Source organism: Lissotriton helveticus, chromosome 2_1 (assembly GCF_964261635.1).
Source record: "Lissotriton helveticus chromosome 2_1, aLisHel1.1, whole genome shotgun sequence".
Lineage (NCBI taxonomy): Eukaryota > Metazoa > Chordata > Amphibia > Caudata > Salamandridae > Lissotriton > Lissotriton helveticus.
Genome location: NC_136059.1, coordinates 50,821,044 through 50,848,384, shown reverse-complemented (window position 1 = coordinate 50,848,384; position 27,341 = coordinate 50,821,044). Strand labels below are relative to the sequence as shown.

At 46.3% G+C, this 27,341-nt stretch overlaps 1 protein-coding gene across 1 annotated transcript in view; it reads left to right on the top strand.

Moving 5' to 3' along the window:
• GGT6 (gamma-glutamyltransferase 6) overlaps positions 1-27,341 on the top strand; it is a 79,166-nt gene that overhangs the window by 32,588 nt on the left and 19,237 nt on the right. Inside the window, exons 2-3 of the mRNA XM_078674458.1 lie at positions 13,908-14,422; positions 21,938-22,051. Of these exons, the coding sequence (XP_078530584.1) occupies positions 13,908-14,422; positions 21,938-22,051 (629 nt within the window). The remainder of the gene's footprint in view (positions 1-13,907; positions 14,423-21,937; positions 22,052-27,341) is intronic.

Sequence of the window (27,341 nt, the reverse complement as noted above, 5' to 3'; positions counted from 1 at the left end):
CATGGCCGCTGGCGTGCCGCGTCATCACGCTACTCGCGCCGGATAGAGCGCCAACTCTACAGTCCATTGTGTATCATTGTTTTACCATTGCAAGATGGCCGACACGTTGGTTCTAACAATGATGGTCGCTTTTGAAGTTTAAAAGATGGGCGTTGAATTTCCAGCCCTCCAATACCACTTCTTTGCAGTCCTCCTCTTTTTGATGTGCTGCCAAGCCATCTCAAAAACCTAAGCGGGTGTAGCGCCTAGAGGCGGGAGGTCACACATGCTGACATGCTTGAAACTACCAAGAGCTCAGATGTTTGCCTTTGAACTCTGGCAGTTTGAACAATGTCCCTTGGTGCAAGGTGTTCACGTCTTGTTAGGCAGGCAGACGCTGCATCTTGGCAAAGCCAGCCTGCTGCTGCGGTTGCCAAAGGGTTCCCATCTAGTGAAGCAGGCAGACGGTGCACCTTGCAAGGCTGGCCTGCTGGTGCCACAGTGTTCACGCCTTGTTAAGCAGGCAGACGGTGCACCTTGGCAAGGCCGGCCTGCTGGTGCGGGTGCCACAGTGTTCACGCCTTGTTAAGCAGGCAGACGGTGCACCTTGGCAAGGCCGCGTACGCATCGAGTGCCTTCCCCGGCTGATGCCTGCTGCGGGTGCCACGGTGTTCCTCCACCGGTCCGTCCTGTTTCAGCTGTTTATTCAAACCCCTCTGGCAGGAGGAGGCTTGTGTGCTCTGAGGCGTCTCCACGCCGTGGGCGCTCTGTGTGTAGACACAGGGTGTGTGTTCACTGTGGTGGAACCTTCTTAAGGTGCACCAAACACTTCTCATCTCTGTAACTTGGTATATCTTGTTGTGCTGGGGTGGTTGCAGGAAAGCGCCAGTTGGCTGCTGTTCCTGTTAAAGCAAAACACGGCCGACATCACAGCAATGCGCTACAATTAGCCGGTCCACTAAATCCTTGTAATATTATCTGGTACAAGGCAGCTTACCACTGCAACTATGCCTCTTTATTACGCTTGCCGTCACCCCGCATGTTGATACAACACGGTCGTTACAACTACTGCGTTGTAACAACGCGTACCATTACCCTGCATGTCATAACAACGGAGGCGCTGGATGTAGGAATAGTATAATTGACTATTCCAACTCCAGTCTGTGCAGACAGTAGAGACAGTGTTGGATTTTAAATCCAACACCTTCTACCCCCTCCGCAAGTCATTGTTGCACTTTGCGGGGTATTGGTCTGCGTTATTACAACGCAGTCGTTGTCAGTAGCAACTGGTGGTGGCAGTGCTGCCGGGCGGTGATGTGGGGTGGGGGAGGGGCAGGATGGGGGGCAGTGAACTACGGAATATGGCCAAATACAGGTAAGTAAACATATCAATAAATAAATAAAAGGAATTTCGTTGCGCGCACTGCTTCCCGGGTAGAATAAATTAAAAGACGGCGCCCGTCTTCACGGCCAAGCCCACCCCCTGTCGATGTGTCCTTCATGGTCTTTGATGATGTATTGGAGTCCCTTCACAAAACACGTCTTTCTAGGTAATTTAATCTCGATGCTACCATTAAACGCACAATCCTGTTCACTCAATTTCTTTCTGACACCTCCCACAAACACCCTCTACTCCCCTTACACGCCACAGTTGCATGGCACTCCATCCGAGTGTACACTCAGTCACCCCTGACCCTCTCACCCACACCCCTCTAACCTGCCAGCACACACATGGCTTCCACCCTCCCCCTGCTCTCCTCCACCCTCAATAGCAAACATTGTGGAAACACCCTGCCTCCATCACTAAACTCCGTTCCCATGATCCTTTGCCCACATTGAACCCCTCCTCTTTAAACCAAGTTGAAAAGCCAAGCTGAACATGTGGTACTCCCAGTTCGAGAGAGGGGGTAAGTGTGTTTGACTGGGGAGTGAATGACCTTTCTGCTATTCTTCTTTCTAAGATTCTCTGTTTTCTTTCTAGGTCTTTTGTTCTTTTCTGTGATTCGCTGTAGAGCTCAGTCTACCAATAACGGTTTGAATGATTTATAGTTTTTGATCCTTACCACACAATTTTTAACACCAATAAAAACTAATTTTAACCTTAATAAGTGAAGCAAGAGCGGCCTGTCTGTGAGAAATCGTTTTAAAAATTAAATGTTTGGGTGGCTTGTCCTAGGGCTCCTCCGAATATAAATCGGTCAGTGATTTACAGACCCTTTTCGTGGGGGCCACAAGGAAGACCACAACTGGGGTGGTTGAGGTTGTTTGTCTGGGGGGAGAGAGAGAGAGGGAGATAAATAGAGGCAGGGAGAGAGAGGGAGAGTAAGACAGAGGGAGGGGGAAAGAGAGAGCGAGGTAAAGAGAGAGGGAGAGAAAGAGGGAGAGAAAGAGGGAGAGAGAGGGAGAGAAAGAGGGAGAGAGAGACAGAGAGAAAGAGAGGGAGAAAAAGAGAGGAAGACCAGGATAGAGAGAGAGAGACAAGGAGAGAGAGAGAGAGAGAGAGAGAAACAAAGAGAGAGAGAGAGAGAGAGAGAGAGAGAGAAAGAGGGAGAGAGAGACAGAGAGAAAGAGAGGGAGAAAAAGAGAGAAAGACCAGGATAGAGAGAGAGAGAGACAAGGAGAGAGAGAGAGAGAGAGAGAGAGAAACAAAGAGAGAGAGAGAGAGAGAGAGGGAGGGAGAAAGAGAGGGAGAGAAAGGGAGAGAGATAGGAAGAGAGAGGGAGAGAAAGAGAGAGGGGGGGATAGTGAGTGAGAGAGAGAGAGGGAGAGAGGGGGAGAGAGAGAGAGAGAGACAAGGAGAGAAAGAGAGAGAGAGAGAGAGAAACAAAGAGAGAGAGAGGGAGAGAAAGGGAGAGAGGGGGATAGAGAGTGAGTGAGAGAGAGAGGGAGAGAGGGGGAGAGGGAGAGAGACAGAGAGAGGGAGAGAGAGAGAGACAGAGAAAGAAAATGAGAGAGAGAATGAGAATGAATATGCTCTGGTGTTATCACTTTATCACTGGCTCTAGAGTTGGTAGGACCAGTTTTTCATTTCTGTCGGACTGACGGTCTGGCTGGATGTTCGCCTTCAGTAGAAAACGTGATGTCGTTGCCGATAAGAAACTTATAGGGAGAATGGGGATCCCCTTCCACTCACAGGTCGCCCCTATCTTTGATCCCTAGCCCTCTCCTGTTCTCTCTGTCTATTCCCCACATGGGGAGAACAAAACTGGGATTCTCTTCCTGCACAGTCTCTCCTCCTGCAAGGGCAGGCACACTTCTCCTCTTTCCCGGCAGAGAGGCAAGCTTCTAGACTCTAGGCAGATCCTCGGCTCCTCCAGCTGAAAGTGCAGACTTCAGGCGATGTCCTCTCTCCTCGGGGAGGCTGGCCGTCACTCAGGCACCAGCCCCGGTCACAAGCCATTCCTAGGTCATGGAGAACCTGGAACTGGATCAAAGGGGGGGCGGGTCTGGATCCCACTCTGAGGCTCCTCTTATTTATTTATTTATTTATTTATTTAATTATTTAATATAAGTTTTGTATAGCGCCAGCTGGACCCAAGGGTATCAGAGCGCATCACAACAGGTACAACAATGTGCCTTATCGGCGAAGGAAGACTCCACATCTGAACAACTTAAGGGCATTGCAAATAACATAATCATACAGATCATAAGGTCTACAAGGGTGGGGGGGTACTATGATTCTTCCCATTCAGTTCAGGTGGACTCAAGGAAGAGGGCTTTGAGTAAAGTCTTGAACTTCGGGAAATGGGAGGTCATTCTGATGTGGGGAGGGATGGCGTTCCATATCCTGGGTGCATTGCCCGAAAAAGATTTACTTCTAGTTTTGCGTTTCCACGTTTTCAAAGGAATGAAAAGAAGCGTGTTGGAGCTTCTGAGGTTCCTGGACTGGCCGGCCCTTTTGAGTTTCGCGGCCAGGTATTCTGGTTTGCCTGTGTGAAAGGCTTTGTGTGTAGACATGCTGTTCGAAAGTTGGCTCGTTGTTCAATGGGGAGCCATTTCAGATCCTTGAGCGCGGGAGAAATGTGGTCGAATTTCTTGGTTCCTGTGACCATTCTAGCCGCGGCATTGAGGGTGGTTTTCAAGGGGCCTAGGTGTGATTTAGCTGAGCCGATCAAGGCTGCGATTCCATAGTCAATTCTGGAAAGCACCAGTGCTTGAGTGGCCTGTTGAAGGTCCTTTGGAGGCAGGAAGGGTTTTATTTTGTAGAGAAGTTTCAGATTGAGGAAAGCGCTTTTGGCGAAGCTCGCGATGTGCTTTTTCATGTCTAGTTTGGGGTCTAAGGTGATACCTAGGGACTTGACCGAATCTTTCGGCTTGAGGGTGCCATTGAGGGCATCGATGGCTTTGAGCCATTCTTCAATTTGGGGGGTTTCGTCTCTGTTGGAGATGAGTAGGACGTCAGTTTTTTCTTGATTAAGCTTCAAGTGGTTCAGTGAGAGCCATTGTTGAACGTCTTTCAGCGTGTCATTAAGTTTGAGAATGTCGTCCATAGATGTGGTTTCCAGATAGAGCTGCGTGTCATCAGCGTAGAGGTGGAAGGGGATGTTAAAATACCTGAGTATTGTGGTGAGGGGTTCCATGTAGATATTGAAGAGTTGGGGGGAGAGTACTGACCCTTGTGGGACTCCTCTATGACGGGAAGGGGGTCGGATTCAAAGTTTTTTATTTTTACTCTTTGCGAGCGATTGTGTAGAAAGGAGGAGAACCAGTTTAGTACCGTCAATTCCAAGCCTGCTCTTTCTTGAAGGACTTTTAGGAGCAATGTGTGATCAACAGTATCAAACGCGGCCGATAGGTCAAGGAGAATGAGAAGGCAGCATTGGTCTGAGTCAAGTGATTTGTGTAGATCGTCTATGACATTTAGGATGGCAGTTTCAGTGCTGCATCCCTTTCTGAAACCCGATTGGTGGGGGTAAAGGAGTTTGATGTTCTCTAAGTGTTGGGTTAACTGTGGGAGAACACATTTTTCCAGTGTTTTGGATAGTAGAGGAAGGTTTGACACGGGTCTACAGTTGTTCATATCTTCCGTGTCCAACCCTGTTTTTTTTAGTAACGGCGTGACTTGGCCGACCTTGAGGCAGTCTGGGATATTTCCTGAGCTCAGCGAGCTCTTGATGATTTTGCACCAAATTGGGGCTAGGGTGTGTTGCAGGACTTTGGCCAGATTTATAGGAAGCTGATCCAGGGAGTGGGATGATGGTTTGGCGTTGGCGATCAGGGTGACGATCTCTGCTTCCTAAATCGGCGTGAAGACGGACCATTGAGTGGGCGGGATCAATAAGGTGTTGTCAAGCAGTGATGGAGTCTTGGTCTCCCTGAGAAAAGAGGGGTTTGTGCTGAGAGAGAGGTCGATCTTGATGATTTTTTCGTTAAAAAGCTGGCAAAGTTGTCGTATTGTTTTTTGGAGGACACTGAGTCGGATGTGATAGGTTTGGATGTTTGGCTTCTGATGATGCTGAAGAGCTCTTTGGGGCGATTTTTGGCATTATCTAGAGCGGAGCAGAAGAAAGAAGATTTTTTTTGTCCTTGATGAGTTTATTGTAGTTTTTGCGAGCTGTCCTGAGTTGTTCGCGGTGATGGGCGGAGGGATTGCTCCTCCAGATTCTTTCAAGGGATCTGAGAAGTCTTCTTTCATCATTGATGTCAGAGGTGAACCAAGATCTCGATGGAATGTTTCTGGGTTTTTTTAGTTTCAAGGGCGCCAGGCGGTTAAGGGAGGCTGTCATGTTGGAATGGTAGAGAGAGATGAGATCTGTGGTTGAGAGGTGCTCCGTCGTGTTCGGAAGAAGAGTGCACAATTCTTCTTCTAGGATGTTCTGTGGGACTTGGGCAATATTCCTGATCCATTTGGAAGGAGCTTGTTTTATGTGCCGAGTTGGCGCTGGTTGATTGATATGGAAAAGAATTAAGTGGTGGTCTGACCAGTCTACTGGAATGATATAGTCAATGGTGATTGTGTAATTGTCCGTAATGATTGTATCGAGTATCGCTCCTCTGTAGTGTGTTTCTTCAGAGCAGTGTTGTGTCAGATTGTTTTCTAGCAGAAGGCTGTTGACGGATTGGATGAGCGGGTTATTTGTTTTGTTCCATCTAATGTTGAGATCGCCCAGGATTATGTTGTTGGCGTTGTTGAGCGCGCATTGGGTGATTAGGTCAGAGAGTTGCATTCCGAATTCCTTTGAGTTGCCTGGTGGGTGGTAGAGGAGATGGCAAAGTATGGAGCTCTTTGCTCAGGATTTGATGTTGCTGACCAGGGATGTGGATCCATGGTCTAAGGCTTCAGAACATGTTTGAGCTGGTTCTGTTGCATCTGTAATGTTCAGGCTGCTCTCCAGGCAGCCTGTGTGCAAAGTGACGGCTCTCACGGCATATACCAATGGGGCTGGCCTATGCGGGAGTATCAAGACATGGGCACAGGAAGTGTGAGTTATCTGCACATGGCCACCATCAATCAATCAACCAATATAAACTTTATTCAGTTTTCTTTTTTTTTAAACAATCAAAGTATCCAAAATAAATCCATAAATCTCTCGATCTTAAAAAATGTTACAAAGGAGTAAAATTCAAGAGTTTGCCAACATAAATAGACAAAATATTAAGTCATAAAAACAATAAAACTGTCAAACTTCCAGTTAAAAATACGCATCTTGTAAAAATATAAATAGTACAATCTAATATACAGTACACAATTAATCAATTTCTATGACCATAGCTTCCATAATCCCATTTGGTTTCATTGGTTCCGTAATCCAGTGCAGCTAAATTACAAACTTCTGGCGCCTAATCGAAAAAAAGAATAAAAAACAACTTACTGCAAAGACTGCGGGATCAGATGTGTCTGTCTTCAAGATTCTGTAAGCAACCCGATATCGTCTGACTCCAAGGTTTAAACAAATTGGTTGTATCCACCTCCTGCAGATCTGTTGATATTTGCTGCAAAAGACAAGTTGTGTTCTTCAGATTCTTGTACCCTACCACATGCGGGCATAATTCCAACAGCCTGTTTATTAGCAATATTTGAAAGTAAACTACCCAGCCGAAACCTAACGTATAAGCTTTTGGCAAATGGAGGAGAAATCCGGTCCAATTAGTAGGGTTTGAACCTGGGGCAGGGCTTGACACTTAAAAAGTGTGTTGTTAAATGGCCATTGGTCGTTCTCAGTACGTAGCGATCTCTCACAAACCACCAATATTTTGCTTTTACTCTGGGTAAGTCCTCTTTACTTGCCTCCTCAGGGTGGTCCCACAGATTCAGTGTTCCCAGTTATCTTCACCAGTTTGCGATGTGTTCGAACCACGTTCATTTTTTGGCACCACTAATATTAAAGATCTCTCGTATTGAGTTACAATAATCAGTTAGCTGGGGCGTTGTCCACACATGCAGCCAATACATTACAGGTTTAAGCGAAGCCATATACCCAATTCTTTTCATTCCTAGATCGAAACTTTTTTACGTCAACGGGGTGGTAACAGGTACTGTGATCTGACAAAAATGTGTCTGCCTATCGTCAATTTATGGGTATTGATATAACCCCATATATTGGCTCCATACAAAGCACCGCTTTGGGCTCTTGCTCGATAAACCTTTAGGGCTGGGGTCAGCGATCGAGTTCATGACTGCCTTTAGAATCTTAATATCAACTTTGATTTCTGACACAGGGAAAGGTAACTTTTGTCTCATTGATGCTCCCAGCCAAGTGAATCATTTAGTCTTATTCCCAGATAGTCAAAACTTTTCACCATCTCGAGTGGTTCGGAAGCAATCCTAACCGCTCTTGTTTTTCCCTTTGCCTTCCCAAAAACCATGAATTTTGTTTTGGCAACATTAAGTTCCAAACCACTATCCCTGTAGAATTCCAGGAATTGATCATCTAGATTTTGTAAGCCCCTAGGAGTTATAGAGATAAGTAGTGAGTCATCTGCAAAGAGCTGTGTCGGGTCTTTCTTGGCATTCATGGTGGGAGAGTCGTTCCTGCAGTCCATGAGCCTGACGGCCACTTCATTTATGAACAGGGAAAATAATGTGTTGGCGGGTACGCACCGCTGGCGCACCCCACACTGTATTAGTATCCTGTCTGTTTTTTCGTCGTTTTTTCCCCATTGATCTTGAGCATAATTATCTATGTGCAATCTTGCTATCCGGTTTAACAAATTAGTTGGGGCGCCTAGATCTGGCAAAATTCTCCATAACCATTTACGGGGCTCAAGATCAAGAACTGGTTAATCCCACCCTTACTAGCAGAACTGTACCATCTAGTTTCCCACAACATCCCACGTAGCACACCTTAGAGTTGCCATTAATGTTAGTCTCATGTTATGTATGATTTAGATCTCATGTATATGTTTGATAGGTAAACTTTCTTTAAAAAAAACAGAAATAGTATGATTGGTATGTGAGTATGTATGTATGAATGCTAAGACCAACTGTTATCAGAGAGCACATTTACTGTTTCTGTATGTAACATTAAGGAAAAAATATGTGTAAAAATGATGAATCTCTTAATGATAACAAAATGATATGCACAGTTGTACAAATGTTCAGAAAAAATTTCATTTAAGAAAAACAGAAAGAAAGATAAATAAAAATAAATGTGTTTTGATAAATAACTTGTAGTTTCCTCTCTGGCATCTCCTTTATAAATGTTTGAGATTTATTCAATGTTAAAAGAAATGCAGGTCCCCATAGAGGTATTTGTATCTTTTGCTTGCCAGGCCGAGGGGCTTTACTTGCTTTAAGTCTATCGATTCCCGATATAGTATCATCAAGACTAAAGACCAGTGTAGGAGAGTAGGGTCTGCTATCCTATGGTCACCCCAAATTTTTGCTTTTTGCTTCACTGGTTTTCGACTACTGAGGCTGTGGGCCTGCTGATCAGACCCCCAGCCTGCTGTTCTCTCACTAAATTAATGACACATGTGCTATAGGCACATACCAATTGGAAATGGACTCCTTGTCAGCCCCTGTAGAATGCACTATAGGTGCACAGGGCATAGGGGCCGCCAAGGCCTACCAGGGGCTGCAGCATATCTTTTGCCACCCCTGGCTGGTTCTTAAATTGACACAACTGGCTGATCACTCAGCTGGGGTAAGGTGGTGTAAACACCCCTTGCTTAGGTATAGTATATCTATATCTAAACCTATATCTGGACACATGTAAACCTGTGAGCCACTCCTATAGTAGGCCTCATCAATCCTGGAGGCTGAGTGCGTGGTTTTATGTGAGATGGAGCTCTAGCATGAGCTGAGCCTGTCTGCAGCTGTCGGGAACAAATCCCTAAGCTGTTTCAGGATAATGCCATACCATATACTATTAAGTGCCTTATAATCCTTGCGGTTATTTAGCAACTTTGGTTTGGCTTTATCAAAACATGTCGTGTAAGGTGTCATACGATTTGGAATACCATCCCCTCGCCAGTTCTGGCGACGGGGATGGCATTCCACCCCTCTAGAGGGGTAAGACATGTTCCTTTACTAAATGCGGTTAATTTCTCCAAAGACCTTAAGATCCACAAAATGGATGCCTCTGCCACAGACAAATGTCTGGACCCCTGCAGTTGACCGAAACTCGACCAAATGGGTCCTGGACAAAGGGTTTCCTGTCACAGGAGGGTGTCACCGCCCTCCAGACAGGAGATAGTGTATTGTAGCAGGGAGGTTTGAAAGAAACCAGACACTGCCTGGGGCGCACAAGGCTGCCCCTTGCATAATCCGGCCAAACCGGTTCTGGGGCACTCCAGCCCTCGTGCCAGGGCGGCCTGGATCAAAGGAAGGGGGTGTATCCACCCACTTCCTGGGTCCCACCCATAGGAGGGGACCTAGCAGGTAATCACGCCCCCCAGATTGGAATAAGAGTGGGAGCAGTGCCAATGCACATCAGATTTCCTGGAAGAAACATTAGAAACGAAACTCTGGACCCTTGGACCTCCATCTCAACGTGGAAGCCCGAAGAATCTCCCTTGTGGTCAAGGAGTGACCACCCTGCAGCAGCAGGCACCATCCAGCCCTCGACGTCTACTTAGTTGCAGTTCCCGCCGGAACTCGAGCGACTGAGATCGACGAGATCAAGCTTGCCTGCCTTCCAACAGCCCGATCCACAGTCCCTGCAGAGCTGAGACCCGTGGAGGCGACCGGAAGCGTGGGGCACGCCATCTTGAATTGACCATGAGACGCTGACCGTGCAGCCCACGAGTGACCCTCGAAGCTGTGCACCAGGGTTTGAGAAGCCCCCACCCTGAGCTGCTCCTGAGCCGAAGTTCAGCCCTCCACACTCGACGAGTGCTGCGTGGGGCCCTTTGGCTCTATTTGGCTCAACGCGTTGGCCCGGTCACTTGCCAGCTGGCTAGTGGTCCCTGTGCCGACGAACTACCTAAGAAGACTCGTGAATCTGGTTGCTCCAGATCCACACCAGCTCCCCTGAAAAGGAGCCCCGACTCTGACCTTCCTGGTCCGAGTGAGAAGCAATCTTCCGATCCCGCGTGGATTGCTCTTACCAAGGCTTGTTTGCTCCAAACTTGAAGCCGACTGCACCGACGGTGAGAGCCTGCGTGGGACAGATCGTGACCTGCTCCTGGACGTCGCAGATGCCCCAGAGCCCACGTGACAGCGGAGAGAAGCTCCTCGACGACCACCTGATTGCGCCCGACATTGCCTGGTTCCGCCCTGGTTCCACCCTGGTCACTGCTGAGTGACCCAGACTCTGTCCCCTCTGCTTTCAGGTACTCTACAACTTGAGTCCACCCTTGGACTCCACCGGACACTTCATCTTTAACCCGCCTGCAGCCCTTTCAGCTTCAAGCACCAAGAGCCTGCGTGTCAAAACCCGACGCCACTTCGACCCTGTGCACCCACTTCCTGTGGGTGAGGTAACTTTGCTCCGCCGGTGTTCCCACACTGGTGCACACCTCTAGGGTCTGTGTGTTAAGTTTTGTTCCTCTAGGTTCAGCGGAAGTGTCCTTAAACTTTAACTCTATGACTTTTACGCACCATTGGTTAACATTGGTGCATGCGTGCGCTTTCCGCACATCTCCCGAATCCCGAGGGCCATTCCCGACTTCAGCATTGCTTGTCCTGACTGCTCCCAGCGATTCCCTAGGCCCTAGGCCTAACCACTGCTCGAGTGGCATCTCTTATACCACTTGTTTAGTATATGGTTTGAGTGGCCACCCGCCCTCATCCATAATTGTGCAACTTGTATGTTTAAACAGTGCTTTTGATTTAACGCTTGTGCCCCTTTATTCATAAAGAATACTGGGGATTGTTTTTAGTAATAAACACATATATTTTTATAATATATACTTGTGTGGTGTCCTTTCATTTGGTATTACAGGATTGTATGTGGTAAAACAGCTCGCTTAACACGACCTCTTAAGTTAAGCCTTTAGGCTGCTTAGTCCATGCTACCCCTAGGATAGCTTGTCTAATAAGGTTGACTTACAACCAGACACCATAAGGGATTGTTTGGTCAGGTAGTAGGTGGTTCCAGAATTGGAAACATCCCCTACCAGGCCAACTTCTCACAACCAGCTAATCCTATTCGCAGGGGAGGGGGTGTCGGGGACTGTAATGTTAGCACTTGTGGTCTCTGTGCAGCTAATATCTTCGTCCCTGGCATACAGCATAGTAAAATGGCCAACCCATACCTCAAGCTGAATAAGCTAACTAAGGGTCGTAGTACTTTCCAAACTTCCATGTGTGATGATCTGCCAAAATAGCCGACTGTTATTGCACCTAGCTGCTAGCAGTAAATCTTGCCACTTTTTATCAATAGAATAGTGCTTGCTATTGGCAAGTGCAGCCCTATATCTGCGACGTGCCTGGGCTATCCCAGGTTGACTGCACTTGATAACTGCTAACCTTAAGGCCCCCTTTGCTATTTTAAACTCGGAGTTGAACCATTTGTTATTCGCTCTACCAGTTGACTGGCAGAGCTAGCTGCGGTCAAGTAACTCTTGTGAAGAACACCGTAGCGTGTATCTATAAACAGCTAGCAATTAACTCGCCCGTGTATTGGGGATCCAGCTCACCTTTCCCACCGGGTTGAATTTGACTGTGTTTAATGTTTATGCCGGGTCGGAATCCCATTGATAGAGTCTCCGCTTCTATCCTTGCTAGATGGCTTAGTGGGAGTTTACCAAAGTAACTCCAAAGTTATAGTAGCTGGGGATCTTAAAGCTTGTGTTGAACCCTCCCTCCTTTTAAATACTCTACTAGAGGAAGAGGATGAGGCTTGGGGTATCCCAGATTTGGCATTGATTACTGGTAACCACCGTTCAACAGCTGTATTTCTCCAGATTGCATCGCTGGTGTCAGGAAGGAGCCTGAGGAAGGACCACATCTGACACACATAGGCAACCCACCTTTAAACGGGCACCAGCTCTGGTGTCATCGATTACATCTTAGTAGATGTCAGTATTTGTTCACTAGGTAAGGACATGATGATCGTCCAGAGATTTGGTAGTGATCATAATCCCTTGCTCTTAAAAATGAAGGGTGCTGCTCTGGATAGGAGATCACCTAACCCTACCTTAACGGTACAAGAGCCGCTTGCAACTAATAATCGCAGAGGAGTCACCTGGGCCAAAATTCTTTCTAATAGGGACCTGTACGCTTGAATCTATGAGCTATTTGTGCATTTTTTGTCTGGTCTGGATAGTGTTCACCCCCTCGGGGCAACGTTATTATTATTTTATGAGCCCTTGCTGGTGGTCTTCTCCAAACATGTGACTAGCAAGAAGTCTACTGGTAAAGCGAATAACAAATGGCTGCCATCACCTTTCCGGAACATTGATCGGAGATGGACAGAAGGCCAGGCCCTTCCTAGAAACTTCCACATCTTGAACAACAGAAACTGTAGTGCCACCCCTCGTCAGCTCGCCCCTTGTTCCAAATAGCAGTGCTCAGGAAGGACTAATCAGCAGCCCACTGCTAACAGTGACCTAGTGGGATATCAAAAGTTAGCTCTGCCACCATCCTCATCTCTTCAGTGCCCGGTGTCCAATGCTGGCATACACTTCCAGTCTCCGGAGAAGCTTTCCTTATCTTCAGTCTTCTGCCATGCCAAATCACGGTCATCCAACATGAATCCCTCTAGCGTCAGTATCTAGAATCACACAAAACACAGGGTCTTACCACCATACACTGCCACACACCTACTGCACACACACACACATATACCAGCTATGCACACATAATGTCAACACAAGGGCCTGACGTTGTCAAGATATTGAAACTTTACTTGCCAGGGGTTAGTAGCCCACACTCTCACAGACCGAGAGAAAGAGTCTGGTCATACTACAGATTCACAAAATGAGGTGTGATGGCACCAAGAGGACTCTCTTGGTGTGTGCTCTGGGTCACAGGACGGGTCCTGGACCTCACATTGTGAAGGACAGGTCTAGGGTTTTCCACACTGGCTACATTAGCCAGATGCCAGGGCCCAAATAAAACTCACAATACCAGTTTTGCATGCAGTTCTACACTCAGGGCGGGGAGATATGCTTGTTCTCCATGCAGGAGTCATTTCCATCTTAAGAGTGAATCTTCTCGAGACGGTGCCTTAGAGAGTACCGATCATGCGTGCCTTGCGCATTGCCTTGCAACGTCACATCCACCAGTACAGAGCACCCAACTCTAAAGGACATGTGCAGTTAATCTATAGCCATCCTGGGGGTATATTCTCAAAATAAGTTTATTATGGTGCAAACCCAAATAGAGCATGCATTGGTGGATTTAAGCGTGTCTTGAGAGTGACAGCTGCAAGGAAACTATGCATAGTGCCATTTACACCCACACGTGTGTGTGTGTGTGTGTGTGTGTGTGTGTGTGTACATATACATGCCTTTCATGTACTTTGACTTGAAGCAGCTCAAAATTTGTCTCATGATTCCACTTTCATGAAGATCTCATGACGACGTCCTTCTCTTTTCAGTCAATCGGCACGATGGGTGATCCGAGAGAAGCGGCGGGAGACCTGCGTGCGCATCTTCGCTGCAATCCTGCTTCTCACTGTTGCACTTTCATTGGCATATTACCAGCTGACACATGGAGAAGAGAAGCAGCCAGATTCCCAAGAATCCAAGTGGGCATTTGTAGACAAGCCTTACTGGAACCACGTGTGGGACAATGATCTTGAGAGACGCCCAAATAGTACACAGGGGCAGGCAGGTGGCCTTGACGACAAAGAGAACGCTGAGAATCACCACGGTGTGGTAGAAGAGGCAGGCCATCACCATGGTGACGAAGAAGAGGCAGATCACCGACACGAAGATGATGAAGAGGCAGACCATCACCATGGTGATGAAGAAGAGGCAGATCAACACCATGGAGATGATGAAGAAGAGAATGGTCACCACCATGATGATGAGGATCAGGCTGATGAACCTTCTAGAGGCCACACACATGAGCATGGAGTTTACCATCATGCCACAGTCCTCACCGCCTCAGGTTAGTGATGATATTTTAAGGTTGTTGCCATGATCTCTGTGTCTACATTTGGAAGGATGATTCTTCTTGTGGGTCAGGATGGGGACCTCAGTTATGGCTCAGATGAGGGTTGATCATGTGTCTCTCTGGTTTCATATTTTGTTCCCTTCCAGTAACCGAAGCTTTTTTTACATTCTGTGGGACAAGCTCATGGAAGCTTTCAGTGTAGACCATGTGGGTTTGCATTTAGGAAGCTTGGAAGCAGCGCTGAGTTATTTTAAGATCCCAAGTGTATTGTTGGATTTATTAACTAAAGCTGCAGTGCTAATTTGGGAAATTCTAATGTTTGAAGCAGATGACTACCCCGGTGATGGGTTTTTCTTTCTTTCTTCAGTTTATCCTTAGTGAACAGGGATTATGTTTTGCTGCAAGTTTGACTGACTTAATTTTTGTAACTTCTCATCCAAGCTTCACATCAAGAGATGTTCTTGATTTTCTTTGGCCTGTGGCTGGAGTGCTGTCTGCTAGTTCTGTGGTGATGTTGAAGACCGGTATTACATCGGCCATAGTTTATCTTCAGTGCTTGTCAAAAGTGGCTCACAGTTGTGTGTTGTGATGCATAGACTCTAAATGTAAGTGCTGTGCTGTGCCTCTTGAGCGTGAATGCATCCAGCTATTGCCCTCTGTGATACCCATTTTTGTGTCATCGGTATATGTGCGGAAACAGAATCATCTACCAATCAATCAATTGTGGTCAGAGGAACCTGAGACTATTGGGGAAAGGACTGAACCTTGTGGAACCGTACAGCTAAAGATATAGGGTCAGGGAAAAGCTCTTGCATAAACTATGATGTTCTGTTATGTTAATAAACTTTTAAAGCGCACTCCTACCCAAAGGAGTCCTGGCGCTGAGCGTGCCTAACTGGTTACCAAAAAACAAAATGGCTATTCGGAAAACCGCCAAGTTTAGAGCCCTCTCCTAAAGAAGAGGAGCTCAGTATCATTCCTGAGATGCAATGGTAGGTTGTTCCAAGCTTTAGCAGCACAGGCGATGAAACGTCTGCCACCCCAGTTGTCTTTTTTAACTCTGGGGACGGCCACTTGCTTTGCCTCCGCGGATCGCAAGGCGCCTACCAGTAAGATACTTAAAAACCGTGCAAAGTACTTTGAATTGTGCACGCTGTTTCACTGGGAGCCAGTGAAGCTGCCTAAGTTCCTTCCTAACAGAGACAAACCTAGGTGTGCCAGTTAGCAACCTGGCTGCCACATTTTGCACCAGCTGGAGTATGTTTAGATGTTTCTTGTGAATATTCGAATACAGACTATTGCAGTAGTTCAGCCGAGACAGAATGAGCACTGTGACTGCTGTCCTAAAACTATCTTCAGGTAGAAAGAATTGTATTTTCCTCAAAACTCTGAGGAGATAAAAGCTTGTTGAAACAACTCTGCTAACCTGTTCCCCAAAAGTTTGTTTACTATCCCTAACCACCCCTAAGTTCTTGGCTTTCCTAGTAGGGTCCGGGGGTGTTCCTATTTCTTCAGGCCCTTCCTCTCACTCCTAAATTTTCATTTTGCCAAAGAAGTCTGGATTTGCTGCGCACAGTATGAGACACCGTGCTTATCTCTCTAGCTGCTGCCTTGCACACTATAACCTGGCTTATCAAAGCCACTTACAAATGTGATCACATCTCCCATTGGTTGAATGATAAGCAGCCATGGTCTGATCTCCCTGCACTATCTGCAAGGCAGGCCTCCACCAGACGTTTCGCTACTTTTCAGAGAAACTGATCAAAGCTGTATTGCGACTGCGAGGAGCCAAGCAGTGGCAAGCCTTAAAATCAAATAGTGATGGGAAGGGAAGCCACAGACATGCCTTCTCGACGTGCTCCCCAGGCTTTTGAAGAGCCTGTAGCAGCATCTCCTGCTTCTGGTCACCCCCACACCCGTCCACCAATGACCTTGCTTATCTCAAGGTCCTTGTTGGACATGGCCCTTCTCAGGGAATTGCCCTAAAACGTTTGCTTTTTTACTCCTGGTTTTTGCTGATGCCCGTTTTGTAGCCTTAGGACTTTGGGCACTTTCGTTCTGTACTGCAGTGTTAAAGTGCACACACCCTTCCTACCTATGCTTGGAAGTGGAGCTTATTTGATTGGTTTAGGGGTGGTACCTTGAGTGCCCTTTAAAAAGGTACACCACACACCCAGAGCAGGTACTGCACTGACTACTTGTAGGCCGCAACACCAGTATCACCTTTAAACATGTATCGGGCCTGCCATCGCAAGCCTGTTTTGGCGCAATTGCACTTATGCTCAGGTTGGCATTTCTAATCCATTTGCCAATGCTGAGTGGGCCATTAGGACCCACTAGCGTAAGCCCTGAGGGTTGGGGCAAGTGGGAGGGGAAAGGCAGGGCAGGTACACATGTGTGTTCCCTGCCCAGGTAGTGAATAATCCCAATGTGGGGGTTCCCTACCTAGGTCTACTATTCCCATGTAGCAAAATGAGGGAATTGCTGAATGACTTTCAATACTACAGTCTTAGCCTACAGCAGGGAGTAGCGTCATGGTGGTTTTGGCTGATTCTCTTTTCGTGGACTTGGGACTCTGGTGCATTTTCCCACTCTAATGCAGTGTGAAAGCATGCCCGCCCTTCCTACCCATACTAGGAAGTAGTGCTTACCTGATTGGTTTAGGTGCTGTACCCCTGAGTACCCTGTAAAGCGGTATACCAGACACCCAGCGCAGCTACTCCACTGGATACTAGTGGGCCACAGCACTGATTGTGCCACCCACAGAATAGCCTTTCAAACGTGTCAATACAACCATTGCAGCCCTTTGTGTGCGTAATTGCACTTATGTTCAGGTAGGCATTTCTAATCCATTGGCTAATGCTTAAAGTGCCTTTCACTAAGACTAGACCACCCCTGAGGGGTGGAGCAGGGGATAGGTGAAAGGCAGGGCAGGTACACATGTGTTCCCTGCCCAGGTAGGGAAGAGCCCCCATGTGTGTTTTCACTTCCTATGAGGTTTGCTCTCCCCATAGGTTAACATGGTGGAATGGCTGAGATTACTTTAAGCTGCAGTGGTGGCTTACAGTGGAGCAGCCTCATGTTGTTTACTCTCATTGGACTGATATTGACAACCCCTCCCTTGTGGGAAAGGTGGGGTTGTCATTAATAGCTTAGAAATGCCACTTCTAGAAAGACCTTATCTCACCCCCTGCGGGCTGTGGCCGGCATGTCCGCATTCTTCTGGATACTACTTCTGTCTGACAAGTGGACATCCGTGCAAGGTGGTCGATGGCTATGTGTTTGTGGAGAGGATGAGGCCACCAGTGATTGGGCGATAGTCTGGACAGACCGCTTCATACTATTGAAGTGGGATTGGTTCCCTTACTCCCTCAGTGACCCATTACCCATACCAGGGGAACCGGCAGAGATGATGTCATCAGTCCGGCCATCTTGCCTGAATCCCTGGTGATGGGGTTGAATATGAGTCCAGTAGGGTTGTCTATCATCCCAGCAGCTATGAGGGGTGACACCACCAGTGAGAAGCTCCCGCCAACATTGGATCCCAGAACTCCCGCCCACTGTCCTCGTGCAGGTGTGTATTCCTACAACAGGTCTTGTTGTAACCCTAGTTTGCCTCTGCTCTGATCAGGTGATCCTCAGTGCAGCCTTCCGCCCATTCTTAACCCCTTCCATGCTCATGACGAGCTCAGCTCGTCATGCAGTACACTGGTCGTGTGCTTATGACGAGCTGACCTTTGGTAATGCCACTTGGTAAGCAAAGCAATGTTGGGGAGCAATTCAGAAAATGTATGAGAAATGGCTTACAGTGATGCATAGAAATGTCCTTTCACCAACCATGGCATTTGAAGTCGATGCAACTTCACTCTGGTACTCTTCACAAGTTCTAGATCCCTTCCATAAAGGGGAATTTTCTCTGGACTTTCAAAAGTGCTGCTTCATTTTTGACTGCTTCAGTAAGTCCGCGGGCATGTGCGCCCAGTTCAACTCCTATGTTGCAGAATCTGTCCCAGAGAATCGCAATCTTCAGGTGCACCAGTATTGGAATGGAAAGCTATGTCAGTGGCCAGAGATAGCAAATTGTATGTTGGCTGTTTTGGTGTTGCCCGTCTCAAGTGCCAATGTTGAGTGGGCCTTTTCACAGATAAAGTTTACATGGGAAGGAGAGAGCAGGCACGCATGACCAACGACTCACTGAAAAAGTATTGTTCAGTGCACTACAATAAGTTTGATTTGTAAAAATGTATTTGGACCTCATTTACACTGTACGTACACTGTCTATATTCCATGCACTATCAATGCAGTAAGCCAGCAATAATAAAAGCAAAGCATTCTATAAACACCTGAAAACACTGTTTCTGTTGTCTCTAATGGCGCGAAAATGTGTAACCACTGATAGCCACATTTTTTTAAGGTATTGAAATCAGTGAAAAAAGCCCACCAGAATTGACCAAAAATAGAAACTGAAAACAGGAGAGCCTAACTATGATGCATGCTTGATGGCTTCTTGGTTGACTGCCCCAGCCCTCTTTGTCCACCTTTTCGTTTCCGGCATGCAGCCTTTACTCTTTACCGTCTGCTGTTATGAACGGGCATGAATGGACCCTTCTTGCAAGACTCTCCTACAGTCAGCCAGATCTCCCTTGGGTGACCATGACGTAAAGTAGTTGGCACTAGGCCTACATATTTGCAGATGACCCACATGGAGACTGTAGTAGGGTACTGTAACTGGCCCCAGGCACGTGCACCCAGCCCCATTTATTTGCAGGGTCACCTGACTGGTGACGCCTGTGATGGGTGGGTGTATAGTGTGGGTACAACACAGGCGGGACACTAGAACGTGTCCAGCAGGACACTACACCAGAGATAGGGATTACCGTGACATGTGAGTGACTCTTCCCAGCCCTCCTGTCCCACCCTCTACGCCCCCTGCACGTAAGTAGCCTTTACTCTCTACTCTTATTGACACAGATGCACGCTTCTTGCGTGATTCTCTTCCATCCTAACAGATCCATGGTCAAAGGGGGACAGGAGGAGGCTGGACGAGGCTGACCATGACATGTGAGTGACTCTGCCCCAGCACTCCTGTCCCACCCTCTGGGACCCCTGCGTGTAGCCTTTACTCTCTACTCTTTTTAGACACGGATGCACGCTTTTGCGTTACTCTTCCCCATCCTAACTGATCCATCATCAAAGGGGGATAGGAGGAGGCTGGACGAGGCTGACCATGACATGTGTGACTCTGCCCCACCCATCCTGTCCCACCCCCGAAGCCCCCTGCATGTAGCGTTTCCTTTCTAGTGTTATTAGACACGGATGCACGCTTCTTGTGTTGCGTGGCGTTTTAGGCTCCGAGGGAATTTTCCCGATTAATGCCTTTATAAAGGTACAATTCACATTGCCCTTATATAGGCATATAAATCAAGGCCTTGTTTAGGCATAGCCTATGCTACCCAAATACAGGCATGGCTACTTCAAGTGCTGAAGGAAGCCGACTCTCCAGCTGACGCACTGATAAGGAAGCTGCCTGTCTCCTGCCGAGAATCCAGCTCCAGTGTTTCCGGCTCCCCTTGCGGGGTGTTGGGGAATCGAGTCCAGAGACAGAGATACCAGACCTCCTTCATTCTAACCAAGGTATGGAGCTGATTAGAACCTAGAGAAACCTTTGGTAGATTCTTGGCCAAAAACTAAACCTCTTCTACACAATACTTACTTCTTTCCTCGTACTAGACTTAGGGTAGGTACGTACATTGGGGTAGGCGTATTTTAGAAGCACCAGTTGAGTATTTTATTCTATGTTATTTATGAATGTATTTTTATATGGCTTAGAAACCATACAATGCTCTTACAGTATTATTTCATATTACTGTTTACGCTGTACGCATTATACTTTGCAGTCTGCATAACGATTGTAGCAGTTCACCTCTCATGCATGAGTAAGAAGACTGTTCAATAATCCCTTTTATTGAAAACACCCGTCTCTCTATTTCTCTACAAGCTCTGTTGAAACGAAGCATGCACGATTGGCTGAGTGAACTAGCTATCTATTGTTTCCGCGACTCTGAGAGATATATTCTTATTCTTGGGAAACAAAGTTGTCATGTTTATGCAGTTGTCAGAAACTAATCCCTTCTTGTGTATTTGAGTTTCTAGTGACCTCGAAGTTAGCTGGCATACACACAATTAAGTTTAGTATATTCGATAGAGACCTAGTTGACCTCAGTCTTACGTCAAATCTATAGGATATATTATTCCAATGCGCAGAGCCTATTGGGAATATAGGAACTACACTACACTTGCTTCTTCTTCCATCCTAACCGATCCATGGTCGAAGGGGACAGGAGGAGGCTGGACGAATCTCACCATGACGTGTGAGTGACTCTACCCCAGCCCTCCTGTTCAACCCTCTGGGACCCCTGCACATAGCCTTACTCTGTCTGACCTCACCTGTAGTTTTAGTCGTGGTAGTCTGGAGGAGGAAGAAATCCTTTATGTATCTAGTTTACGCCCTAAAAAGTGTCAACATGTCTAAAATGAAATGGGTAGATTCATGATCTAAAGTCTTCCTTGAGAGCCAAAACAGCAGGATTAAGACCAAAACTAAACAAAGGTGACGACAATGAAAGGAAATACAACTGAAACACACAACCACAGAGACAGATTGTGCATTGCAGCAAGAGCACAAAGAGAAGTTTTGAAATTAAGGAGATGATTTTTGACTCCACCTCCAGCCACCCATAGACTTGGCATGCTTCCTAGTGTGATGGAACATGTGCATGTTGCGTGTTTTCCAGTGATGGAATGTTAACCTGGTAGCTTCTGAGGTCAGCTCATAGAATTCTGGCCAAGATGCATCTGTTTTATGTCATGGAATGTTGGCCTGTTTTTTAATTTGTGTGTTTATGTCAGGTGGGCCTGTTTTTCCTGCAGTTCATATCACAGAACTTTTGTTTTGATGTTTCTGTGTAATATTTCATGGACTGTCGGTCTGTTTTCTCTGTATTTCATGTAATGAAATGTTGGGCTGTTTTTTTCTTTTCTGTGTTTCATATCTCTGAATGTTAGTCTGTGTGATTTTTTTTTCCCCTATGTTTTATCTCAAATCATGGAATCTTGGCCTGGTTGTTTCTGTGTTTCTTGCAATGGAACGTTGATCTGTTTTTTTTCCCTGTGTTTTATGTAGCGGGATGTTGGCCTTTTTCTTTGGATCATGACATCAAATGTTGGACTGTTTTTTTTTCTGTGAGTCATGCCATCGAATGTTGGCTTAGTTTTTTGACTTCTTGTGTTTCATGTCATGGAGCGTTGGCCTCCTTACTTCTTTATTCTGGTGATGAGATGTTGTCCTGTTTTTTTTCTGTATTCATTTCACGGAATGTTGACCTGGTTGCTTCTTTGTTCCAATGGTAGAATGTTTGCCTGGTTGCTGTTCTTGGGAAAGAACAGAGGGAGTCAGAGTGTTCTACATTTGTGTTACTCATGCCCTGTTTCTCTCTTTCATTTTCACAGATGTCTGTTCCAAGGCTGGGAAGGACATCCTCACCGCAGGTGGAAATATCGTGGATGCGGGGGTTGCGGCTGTGCTCTGCCTGTGTGTTGTCCATCCACATGCGGCAGGGATAGGTGAGCGTTAGAAGCATGGCCTTCTCATCTCTATAATGCTTCAGCGATGTGCTGCCTTGCTATTTGTCATAATATGCGGCATCAGTGTCTACAAGGTTCATGTCTTCATAACAACAAAATACCCATGCACACTCTAAAATTAGTTAAACAGTAATGTCAGTGTCAACATGTAAAACATTGAGGAGACAAAGGCCTGAAAGAACACACAATAATGATTATAAATTGGACGACTCAGGCGTTGATGTGTAGTGTCTTTTAATGTTCAGACACGGAAAAACCAGCCGACACGTGTTTCGTCGCGTGTGGCACAGTCAGCCTGCGACTCTTCAGGGCTGTACAAGGTGAATTTAGAATGGGAAGGTCGCTCTGTCGGTGATAATTCCGACCCGACAGGGCCCTGGACCGGATAAAAATCGTCTAGTCGATAAGCTGTTTCTGGTGTGTGGCCAAAAAGGATAGATCCAATTTATAATCATTAGTGTGTGTTTTTTCAGGCCTTTGTCTCCTTAATGTTTTACATGTCGACACTTACATTACTGTTTAACTAATTTTAGAGTGTGCATGGGTATTTTGTTGTTATAATTATCCTGTGTTAGCCAGGGTTAGCACTTCTTTGGGGGGTTATAGGGTTTATCCCCTCACCCGATTGCACCTCAATTCTATGGACAATTACCACTCTTTGGCATATAAAGCGTAAATACATAGCAGTGCGCCCTTTTCTTAGAGCAAAAAACCCTTGTTCTGACCCATAGAAGTTCTTGTCTTCATAGTCCTAATTGGCTAAATCTCCCTATGTCCCACCCACTGTATGTTGACTCATTTTGTTTGACAGTATGAACCCAATTTAGATTTCGGCAGACGGGTTACTCCATCACGACTGTGAGGAATAACCCGTCTGCCAAAATATGAACCCTATAGGACATACTGGGAATTATATTTCAATAGACTGGATATCGGTCACCATTGTGACGGAGTAACCCTTCCCCTAAGATCTAAATCAGGACCTACGTCTGTAGAGGACTGTCTGTCAGTCCCTGTGCTCTGTGACACTCCCCTCTCCCTGGAATCCTAAATGTTTCCTCTTTGCCTCAACAGAAAAATCCTGGATTGAGGAGGAAAGTGAAGTGAAAGTGAAAGTGATTTATATAGCGCAATCACTTGCCCGAGGGCATCTTGGCGCTGTAGAAATGGATATAGCTACAGGACTGATGGTTCCTGCAGATACTCTGATATCTCCTAGGCCTGAGATAAGATCCAGTTTTTCAAGGTCTTTCTAAAGGCAAGTAGTGAAGGAGCAGCTTTTAGTTCCAATGGTAGGCTATTTCAAAGCACAGCTGTGGTTCTGAAGAAGCTCTTCCCACCCCAGGTTGTCCTCCTAAAAAGGGGAACTACAAGGTTCACAGCTGAACCTGAGCGCAGCGTCCTCCCTGGGGTGTACCATTTGAGCTATCCTTGAACTGGGCTGGCCCTGGTCCCTGCAGTGATTTGTACGCGAGGCAAAGAGTCTTGAACCTAACACGTTGTTTGGCTCGTACAGTAATCGATACTTGAGAGTAGCAGTGCGATGATTACGATCTTCAAAAGCTCTGGTGGCAAACATGTTCAATCTTTTCTACATGTCTCAAGGAACAAAAAGAGGCAGAAGTGATTTGATTCACTTGATGCTTCAGCTCTCTATCTAGCAGGAAACCCAGGTTTTTAACTTTATTTGCTGGTTCAGGTAGGAGGTCTAACTCAGGAGGCCACCATTCTGGCATCCAGAATGAGGGGTTATTGCCAAAGATGTTGACTTCAGTTTTAGCAGCGTTCAGTTTAAGACAATTGTCCATCCAATTACTTACATTGTTCATGTAAGTTCTAAATGCAAAGTCTGAGTTGTTCTCATGTTTTTATGTATTTTATTTATTTAAAAGATTTATCAAGCGCACAGCTACCCAACAGGGTTTCCTGGTGCTAAACAGGGCAAGCGAGATTGAAGATATCTGAAACAGAGGGATTATATCTGGTTATAAAGAAAGGTTTTTCACTTTTTACGTAAAGCTAAGAGAAGGGAAATTCCCTTTCCAAAGGAAGGGAATTCCACAGTTTAGGTCAAAGGTAGATCGAGTGGCCTCTCATACGGGTCCGCCGGACTGTGGCAACAGAGAAAAAAAAGAGGTTGGTCGATCTCAACTGACGGGTAGGTAGGTAAGATTTGACCAGGCTTTGTATGTACGAGGAAGCCAAGCTGTGCTTAGCTCGAAACATAGAGCCTTGAACTCAATGCATTTGTTTACCTTAAGCCAATGAAGATGATGGAGCAAAGGAGAGAGAGAGGCTTGTCGAGGTAACCGAAAAAGCAGGCAAGCGGCCACGTTTTGAATGAGCTGTAAATGGCGAATGGCGACCTTATCTGCGCCCAAGTACAGTACATTGCCATAGTCAAGTCTGGAGATCACCATTGCGTGCATTACGGTTCTTTGGGCTGTGAGTGGAATTAACCAAAGGATTTTTTTTTAGACACTTGAGAAGCGCAAAGCGTGTTGCAGTGACTCCAGACACTTGAGATTTAAGAGAGAGATTATAAGCAATGATAAAACCCAAGTTCTTAGCCTTTGGAACCGGAGCAGGTAGAGGCCCCGAGAGTCAGGCGAATGGTTAGCTCCCCAGAGTTCAGGATTGTTTCCCAGAATAAGGACCTCGGTTTTTGAGCCGTTCAGCTTTATAGCATTACTGGACATCCATAGAGAGATATTACTCTGTCCGAGCTGGAGCAAGGAAGAGTCCTGATGCTGAGCAGATGAAAGAGAGAAAATTATCTGAGTATCATCTGCGTAAGAGAAAATAGTCAACCCAGACTTTTCTGCAATGTCCGCCCAAGGGCGAAGTAAAGATTAAAAAGCAGAGGTCTCGAAATTGAGCTGTGCAGTACTCCTGATGTTAGAGCTACGGAATCAGATTTAGTGGTATGTGAAAAGACTTGGAATGAGCGATCCTTCAAAAATAAGATCAGCCACTGAAAGGCCACTCCTACAATATCTGAGACTTCAAGACGATCCACCAAGATGGAGTGTGAGACCATGTTGACGGCCCCGCTCAAGTCCAGTAAGATGAGCACTGTCGTTCCACAGCAGTCAAGCTGCTGCCTAAGAGCTTCCGTAACACCAAGCAGAGCTGATTCGGTATTATGCTTAGCTACTCACACCACAATTTGAGTGTCATCTGCGTATGATGCTAAAGAGAAACCAGATTTTTTGATAGGTGAGGCCAATGGCGTGCAAAGATTGAACAATGTCGGGCTCAGTGCCAAGCCCTAAGGGACTCCGCAGAGCAGTGAGAAAGACCTGGATATATATTTGTCTAATGCCATGCATGTTCTATATTGACTAGAAAGGATTGGAGGAGACCTAGTGCTGTATCCTCTAACCCCAGACTCTGTACACGGTCAACCAGGAGCTCATGGCTGACCGAATCAAATCACGGAGAGCGGTCCAGCAAAATCAAATCTGCAGTCCCCCCTCCCCTTCCCTTGTCCAGTGTTTCACGGATCTCTTCGGTGGCCAACACTAAGGTGGATTCTCTGCTATGGTTTTTCCAAAACTCGTATTGGGTATCATCCAGCACACAGTTTTCTTCAATGTACTCTTATACCTGTTCGTTGAGTGCTTTCTCAATCCGCTCAGGGAAGCCTACCTGAGAGAGGTTCCAGGTTGAACCGAGCTTAAATAAGGTCCCAAAATTAGACTGAAACAGCCCTCTTTTTATTTATAAAACAACCAGGGCCTATCCTCGAGTTCTGAGTAATATTTCCGACCTCTCCTTCGGCTAGAAAAGCAGGGAAGCTTGAGGACAGTAAAACATAGCAATCTGCCCTTGCCCCTGTCCACAAGTGACAGAAGTCAACAGGACTATTCTTTCTGCCGAACGTAATGTTCAGTTTTTGTATATGTACCTTTGAATTATTTTTTGATGCACTGTTTATTGTATAATGCACTGTATGTCCAATTTATTTTGCACTTTATATAACTGATGGGCACATTGTCTTTCGTAAACAAACTTTCATTGTTTATTTGTACATATTGAAAAGAGAAGACAAGAAAGTGTTGGTCTAGTTTGCCCAGTGACGGGTATGATTCTTTTGCAAATTTAATATGAAAAAATAAGATAAACACAAATGCATATATCCCAAAGATAATTAAAAAATCGTTTGGGAAGAAATACGTTTGTTTAATTTATGGTGTCAGAGGCAACTTGTTTTTGTACACGTATATCAGGATTACAGCCTCTGTCCATCCCTTAACTGAATCATTCCTCTATGTCTTAATTGCCCAGTAAGAAGACATAGCATTTATTGTGATCCCTGGAGAAGGAGGCTCCTCACTCCATGTTGAGGCTGGTCTGGATGTTTGGTCGCCATCTTGCATTTCTTTCAATCGCCGTCGTTCAAGGGGTTGTTCAGTATCTTCAGCTGCATCGTGGCCATGCGATCTTGGTTGCACCCAACTGGCTGGAAGCATCTTGCGTGATCCTGAACGTGCTGGATTGGCCCAGGTTCCTCTTGTGTCCTGATTTCCTGAAGTTGAGTTGCAAGCCCCATTACCTCTTTTGTCTGGATTCCTGTTGTTGCACTGATGCATTCAGCTGCTTCCCTCTAGTATGTTCAGCTCTCTGTCTGGTATTATTGACCTCGGCCAGAAGAGTGTGGGAGCTACAAACTCTATCGGCTCCTCCTCACTTCACAGGATCCTCTGTGTGACTCTGTGGTTGAAGCGTCCTGTCCGCTCCTGATCTTTTTAAACAGAAAAGAGACTTCACAGGTTAGACCACAGAGGTGTTAAAGCCACTGTACACACTGATGTGCATAGTTTCGAGTAGCTGTATAGATTTTCATCTAATTTGTGGCAAAGCCATGAGGAAGGAAGCCCTCTATAGAAACATTTCTCGTCACTTCAGGCAGTGTTAACCAGATCTCTGTACTTGGGTGAATGTTTGACATTGTTTAGCCTTCCGTCCACAATTGTTCTTTTTGCATTTGTCACCCCGAGTGGGACGGGTATGCCCAGGCGTGGGTCCCGTGCTCTCCATGCCATTGGTGTCAAGCTAGCCTGGCTGATATGGGGAGATACCCCAAAATTGGTCCCAGGATGCTTATTTCTGGTCCAGGGAGGACCTGGCCTGGCAGTTCGGGCTGGACTCTTCTCGTATGGAACAGGGTCAAGACTGCATATGGCTGGGTCCAAACTGGAATGGCATGGGGAGCAAAGAAATTATGGATTTAACCCTGTTCTCTGCACTGGGGTGAATGTATGAC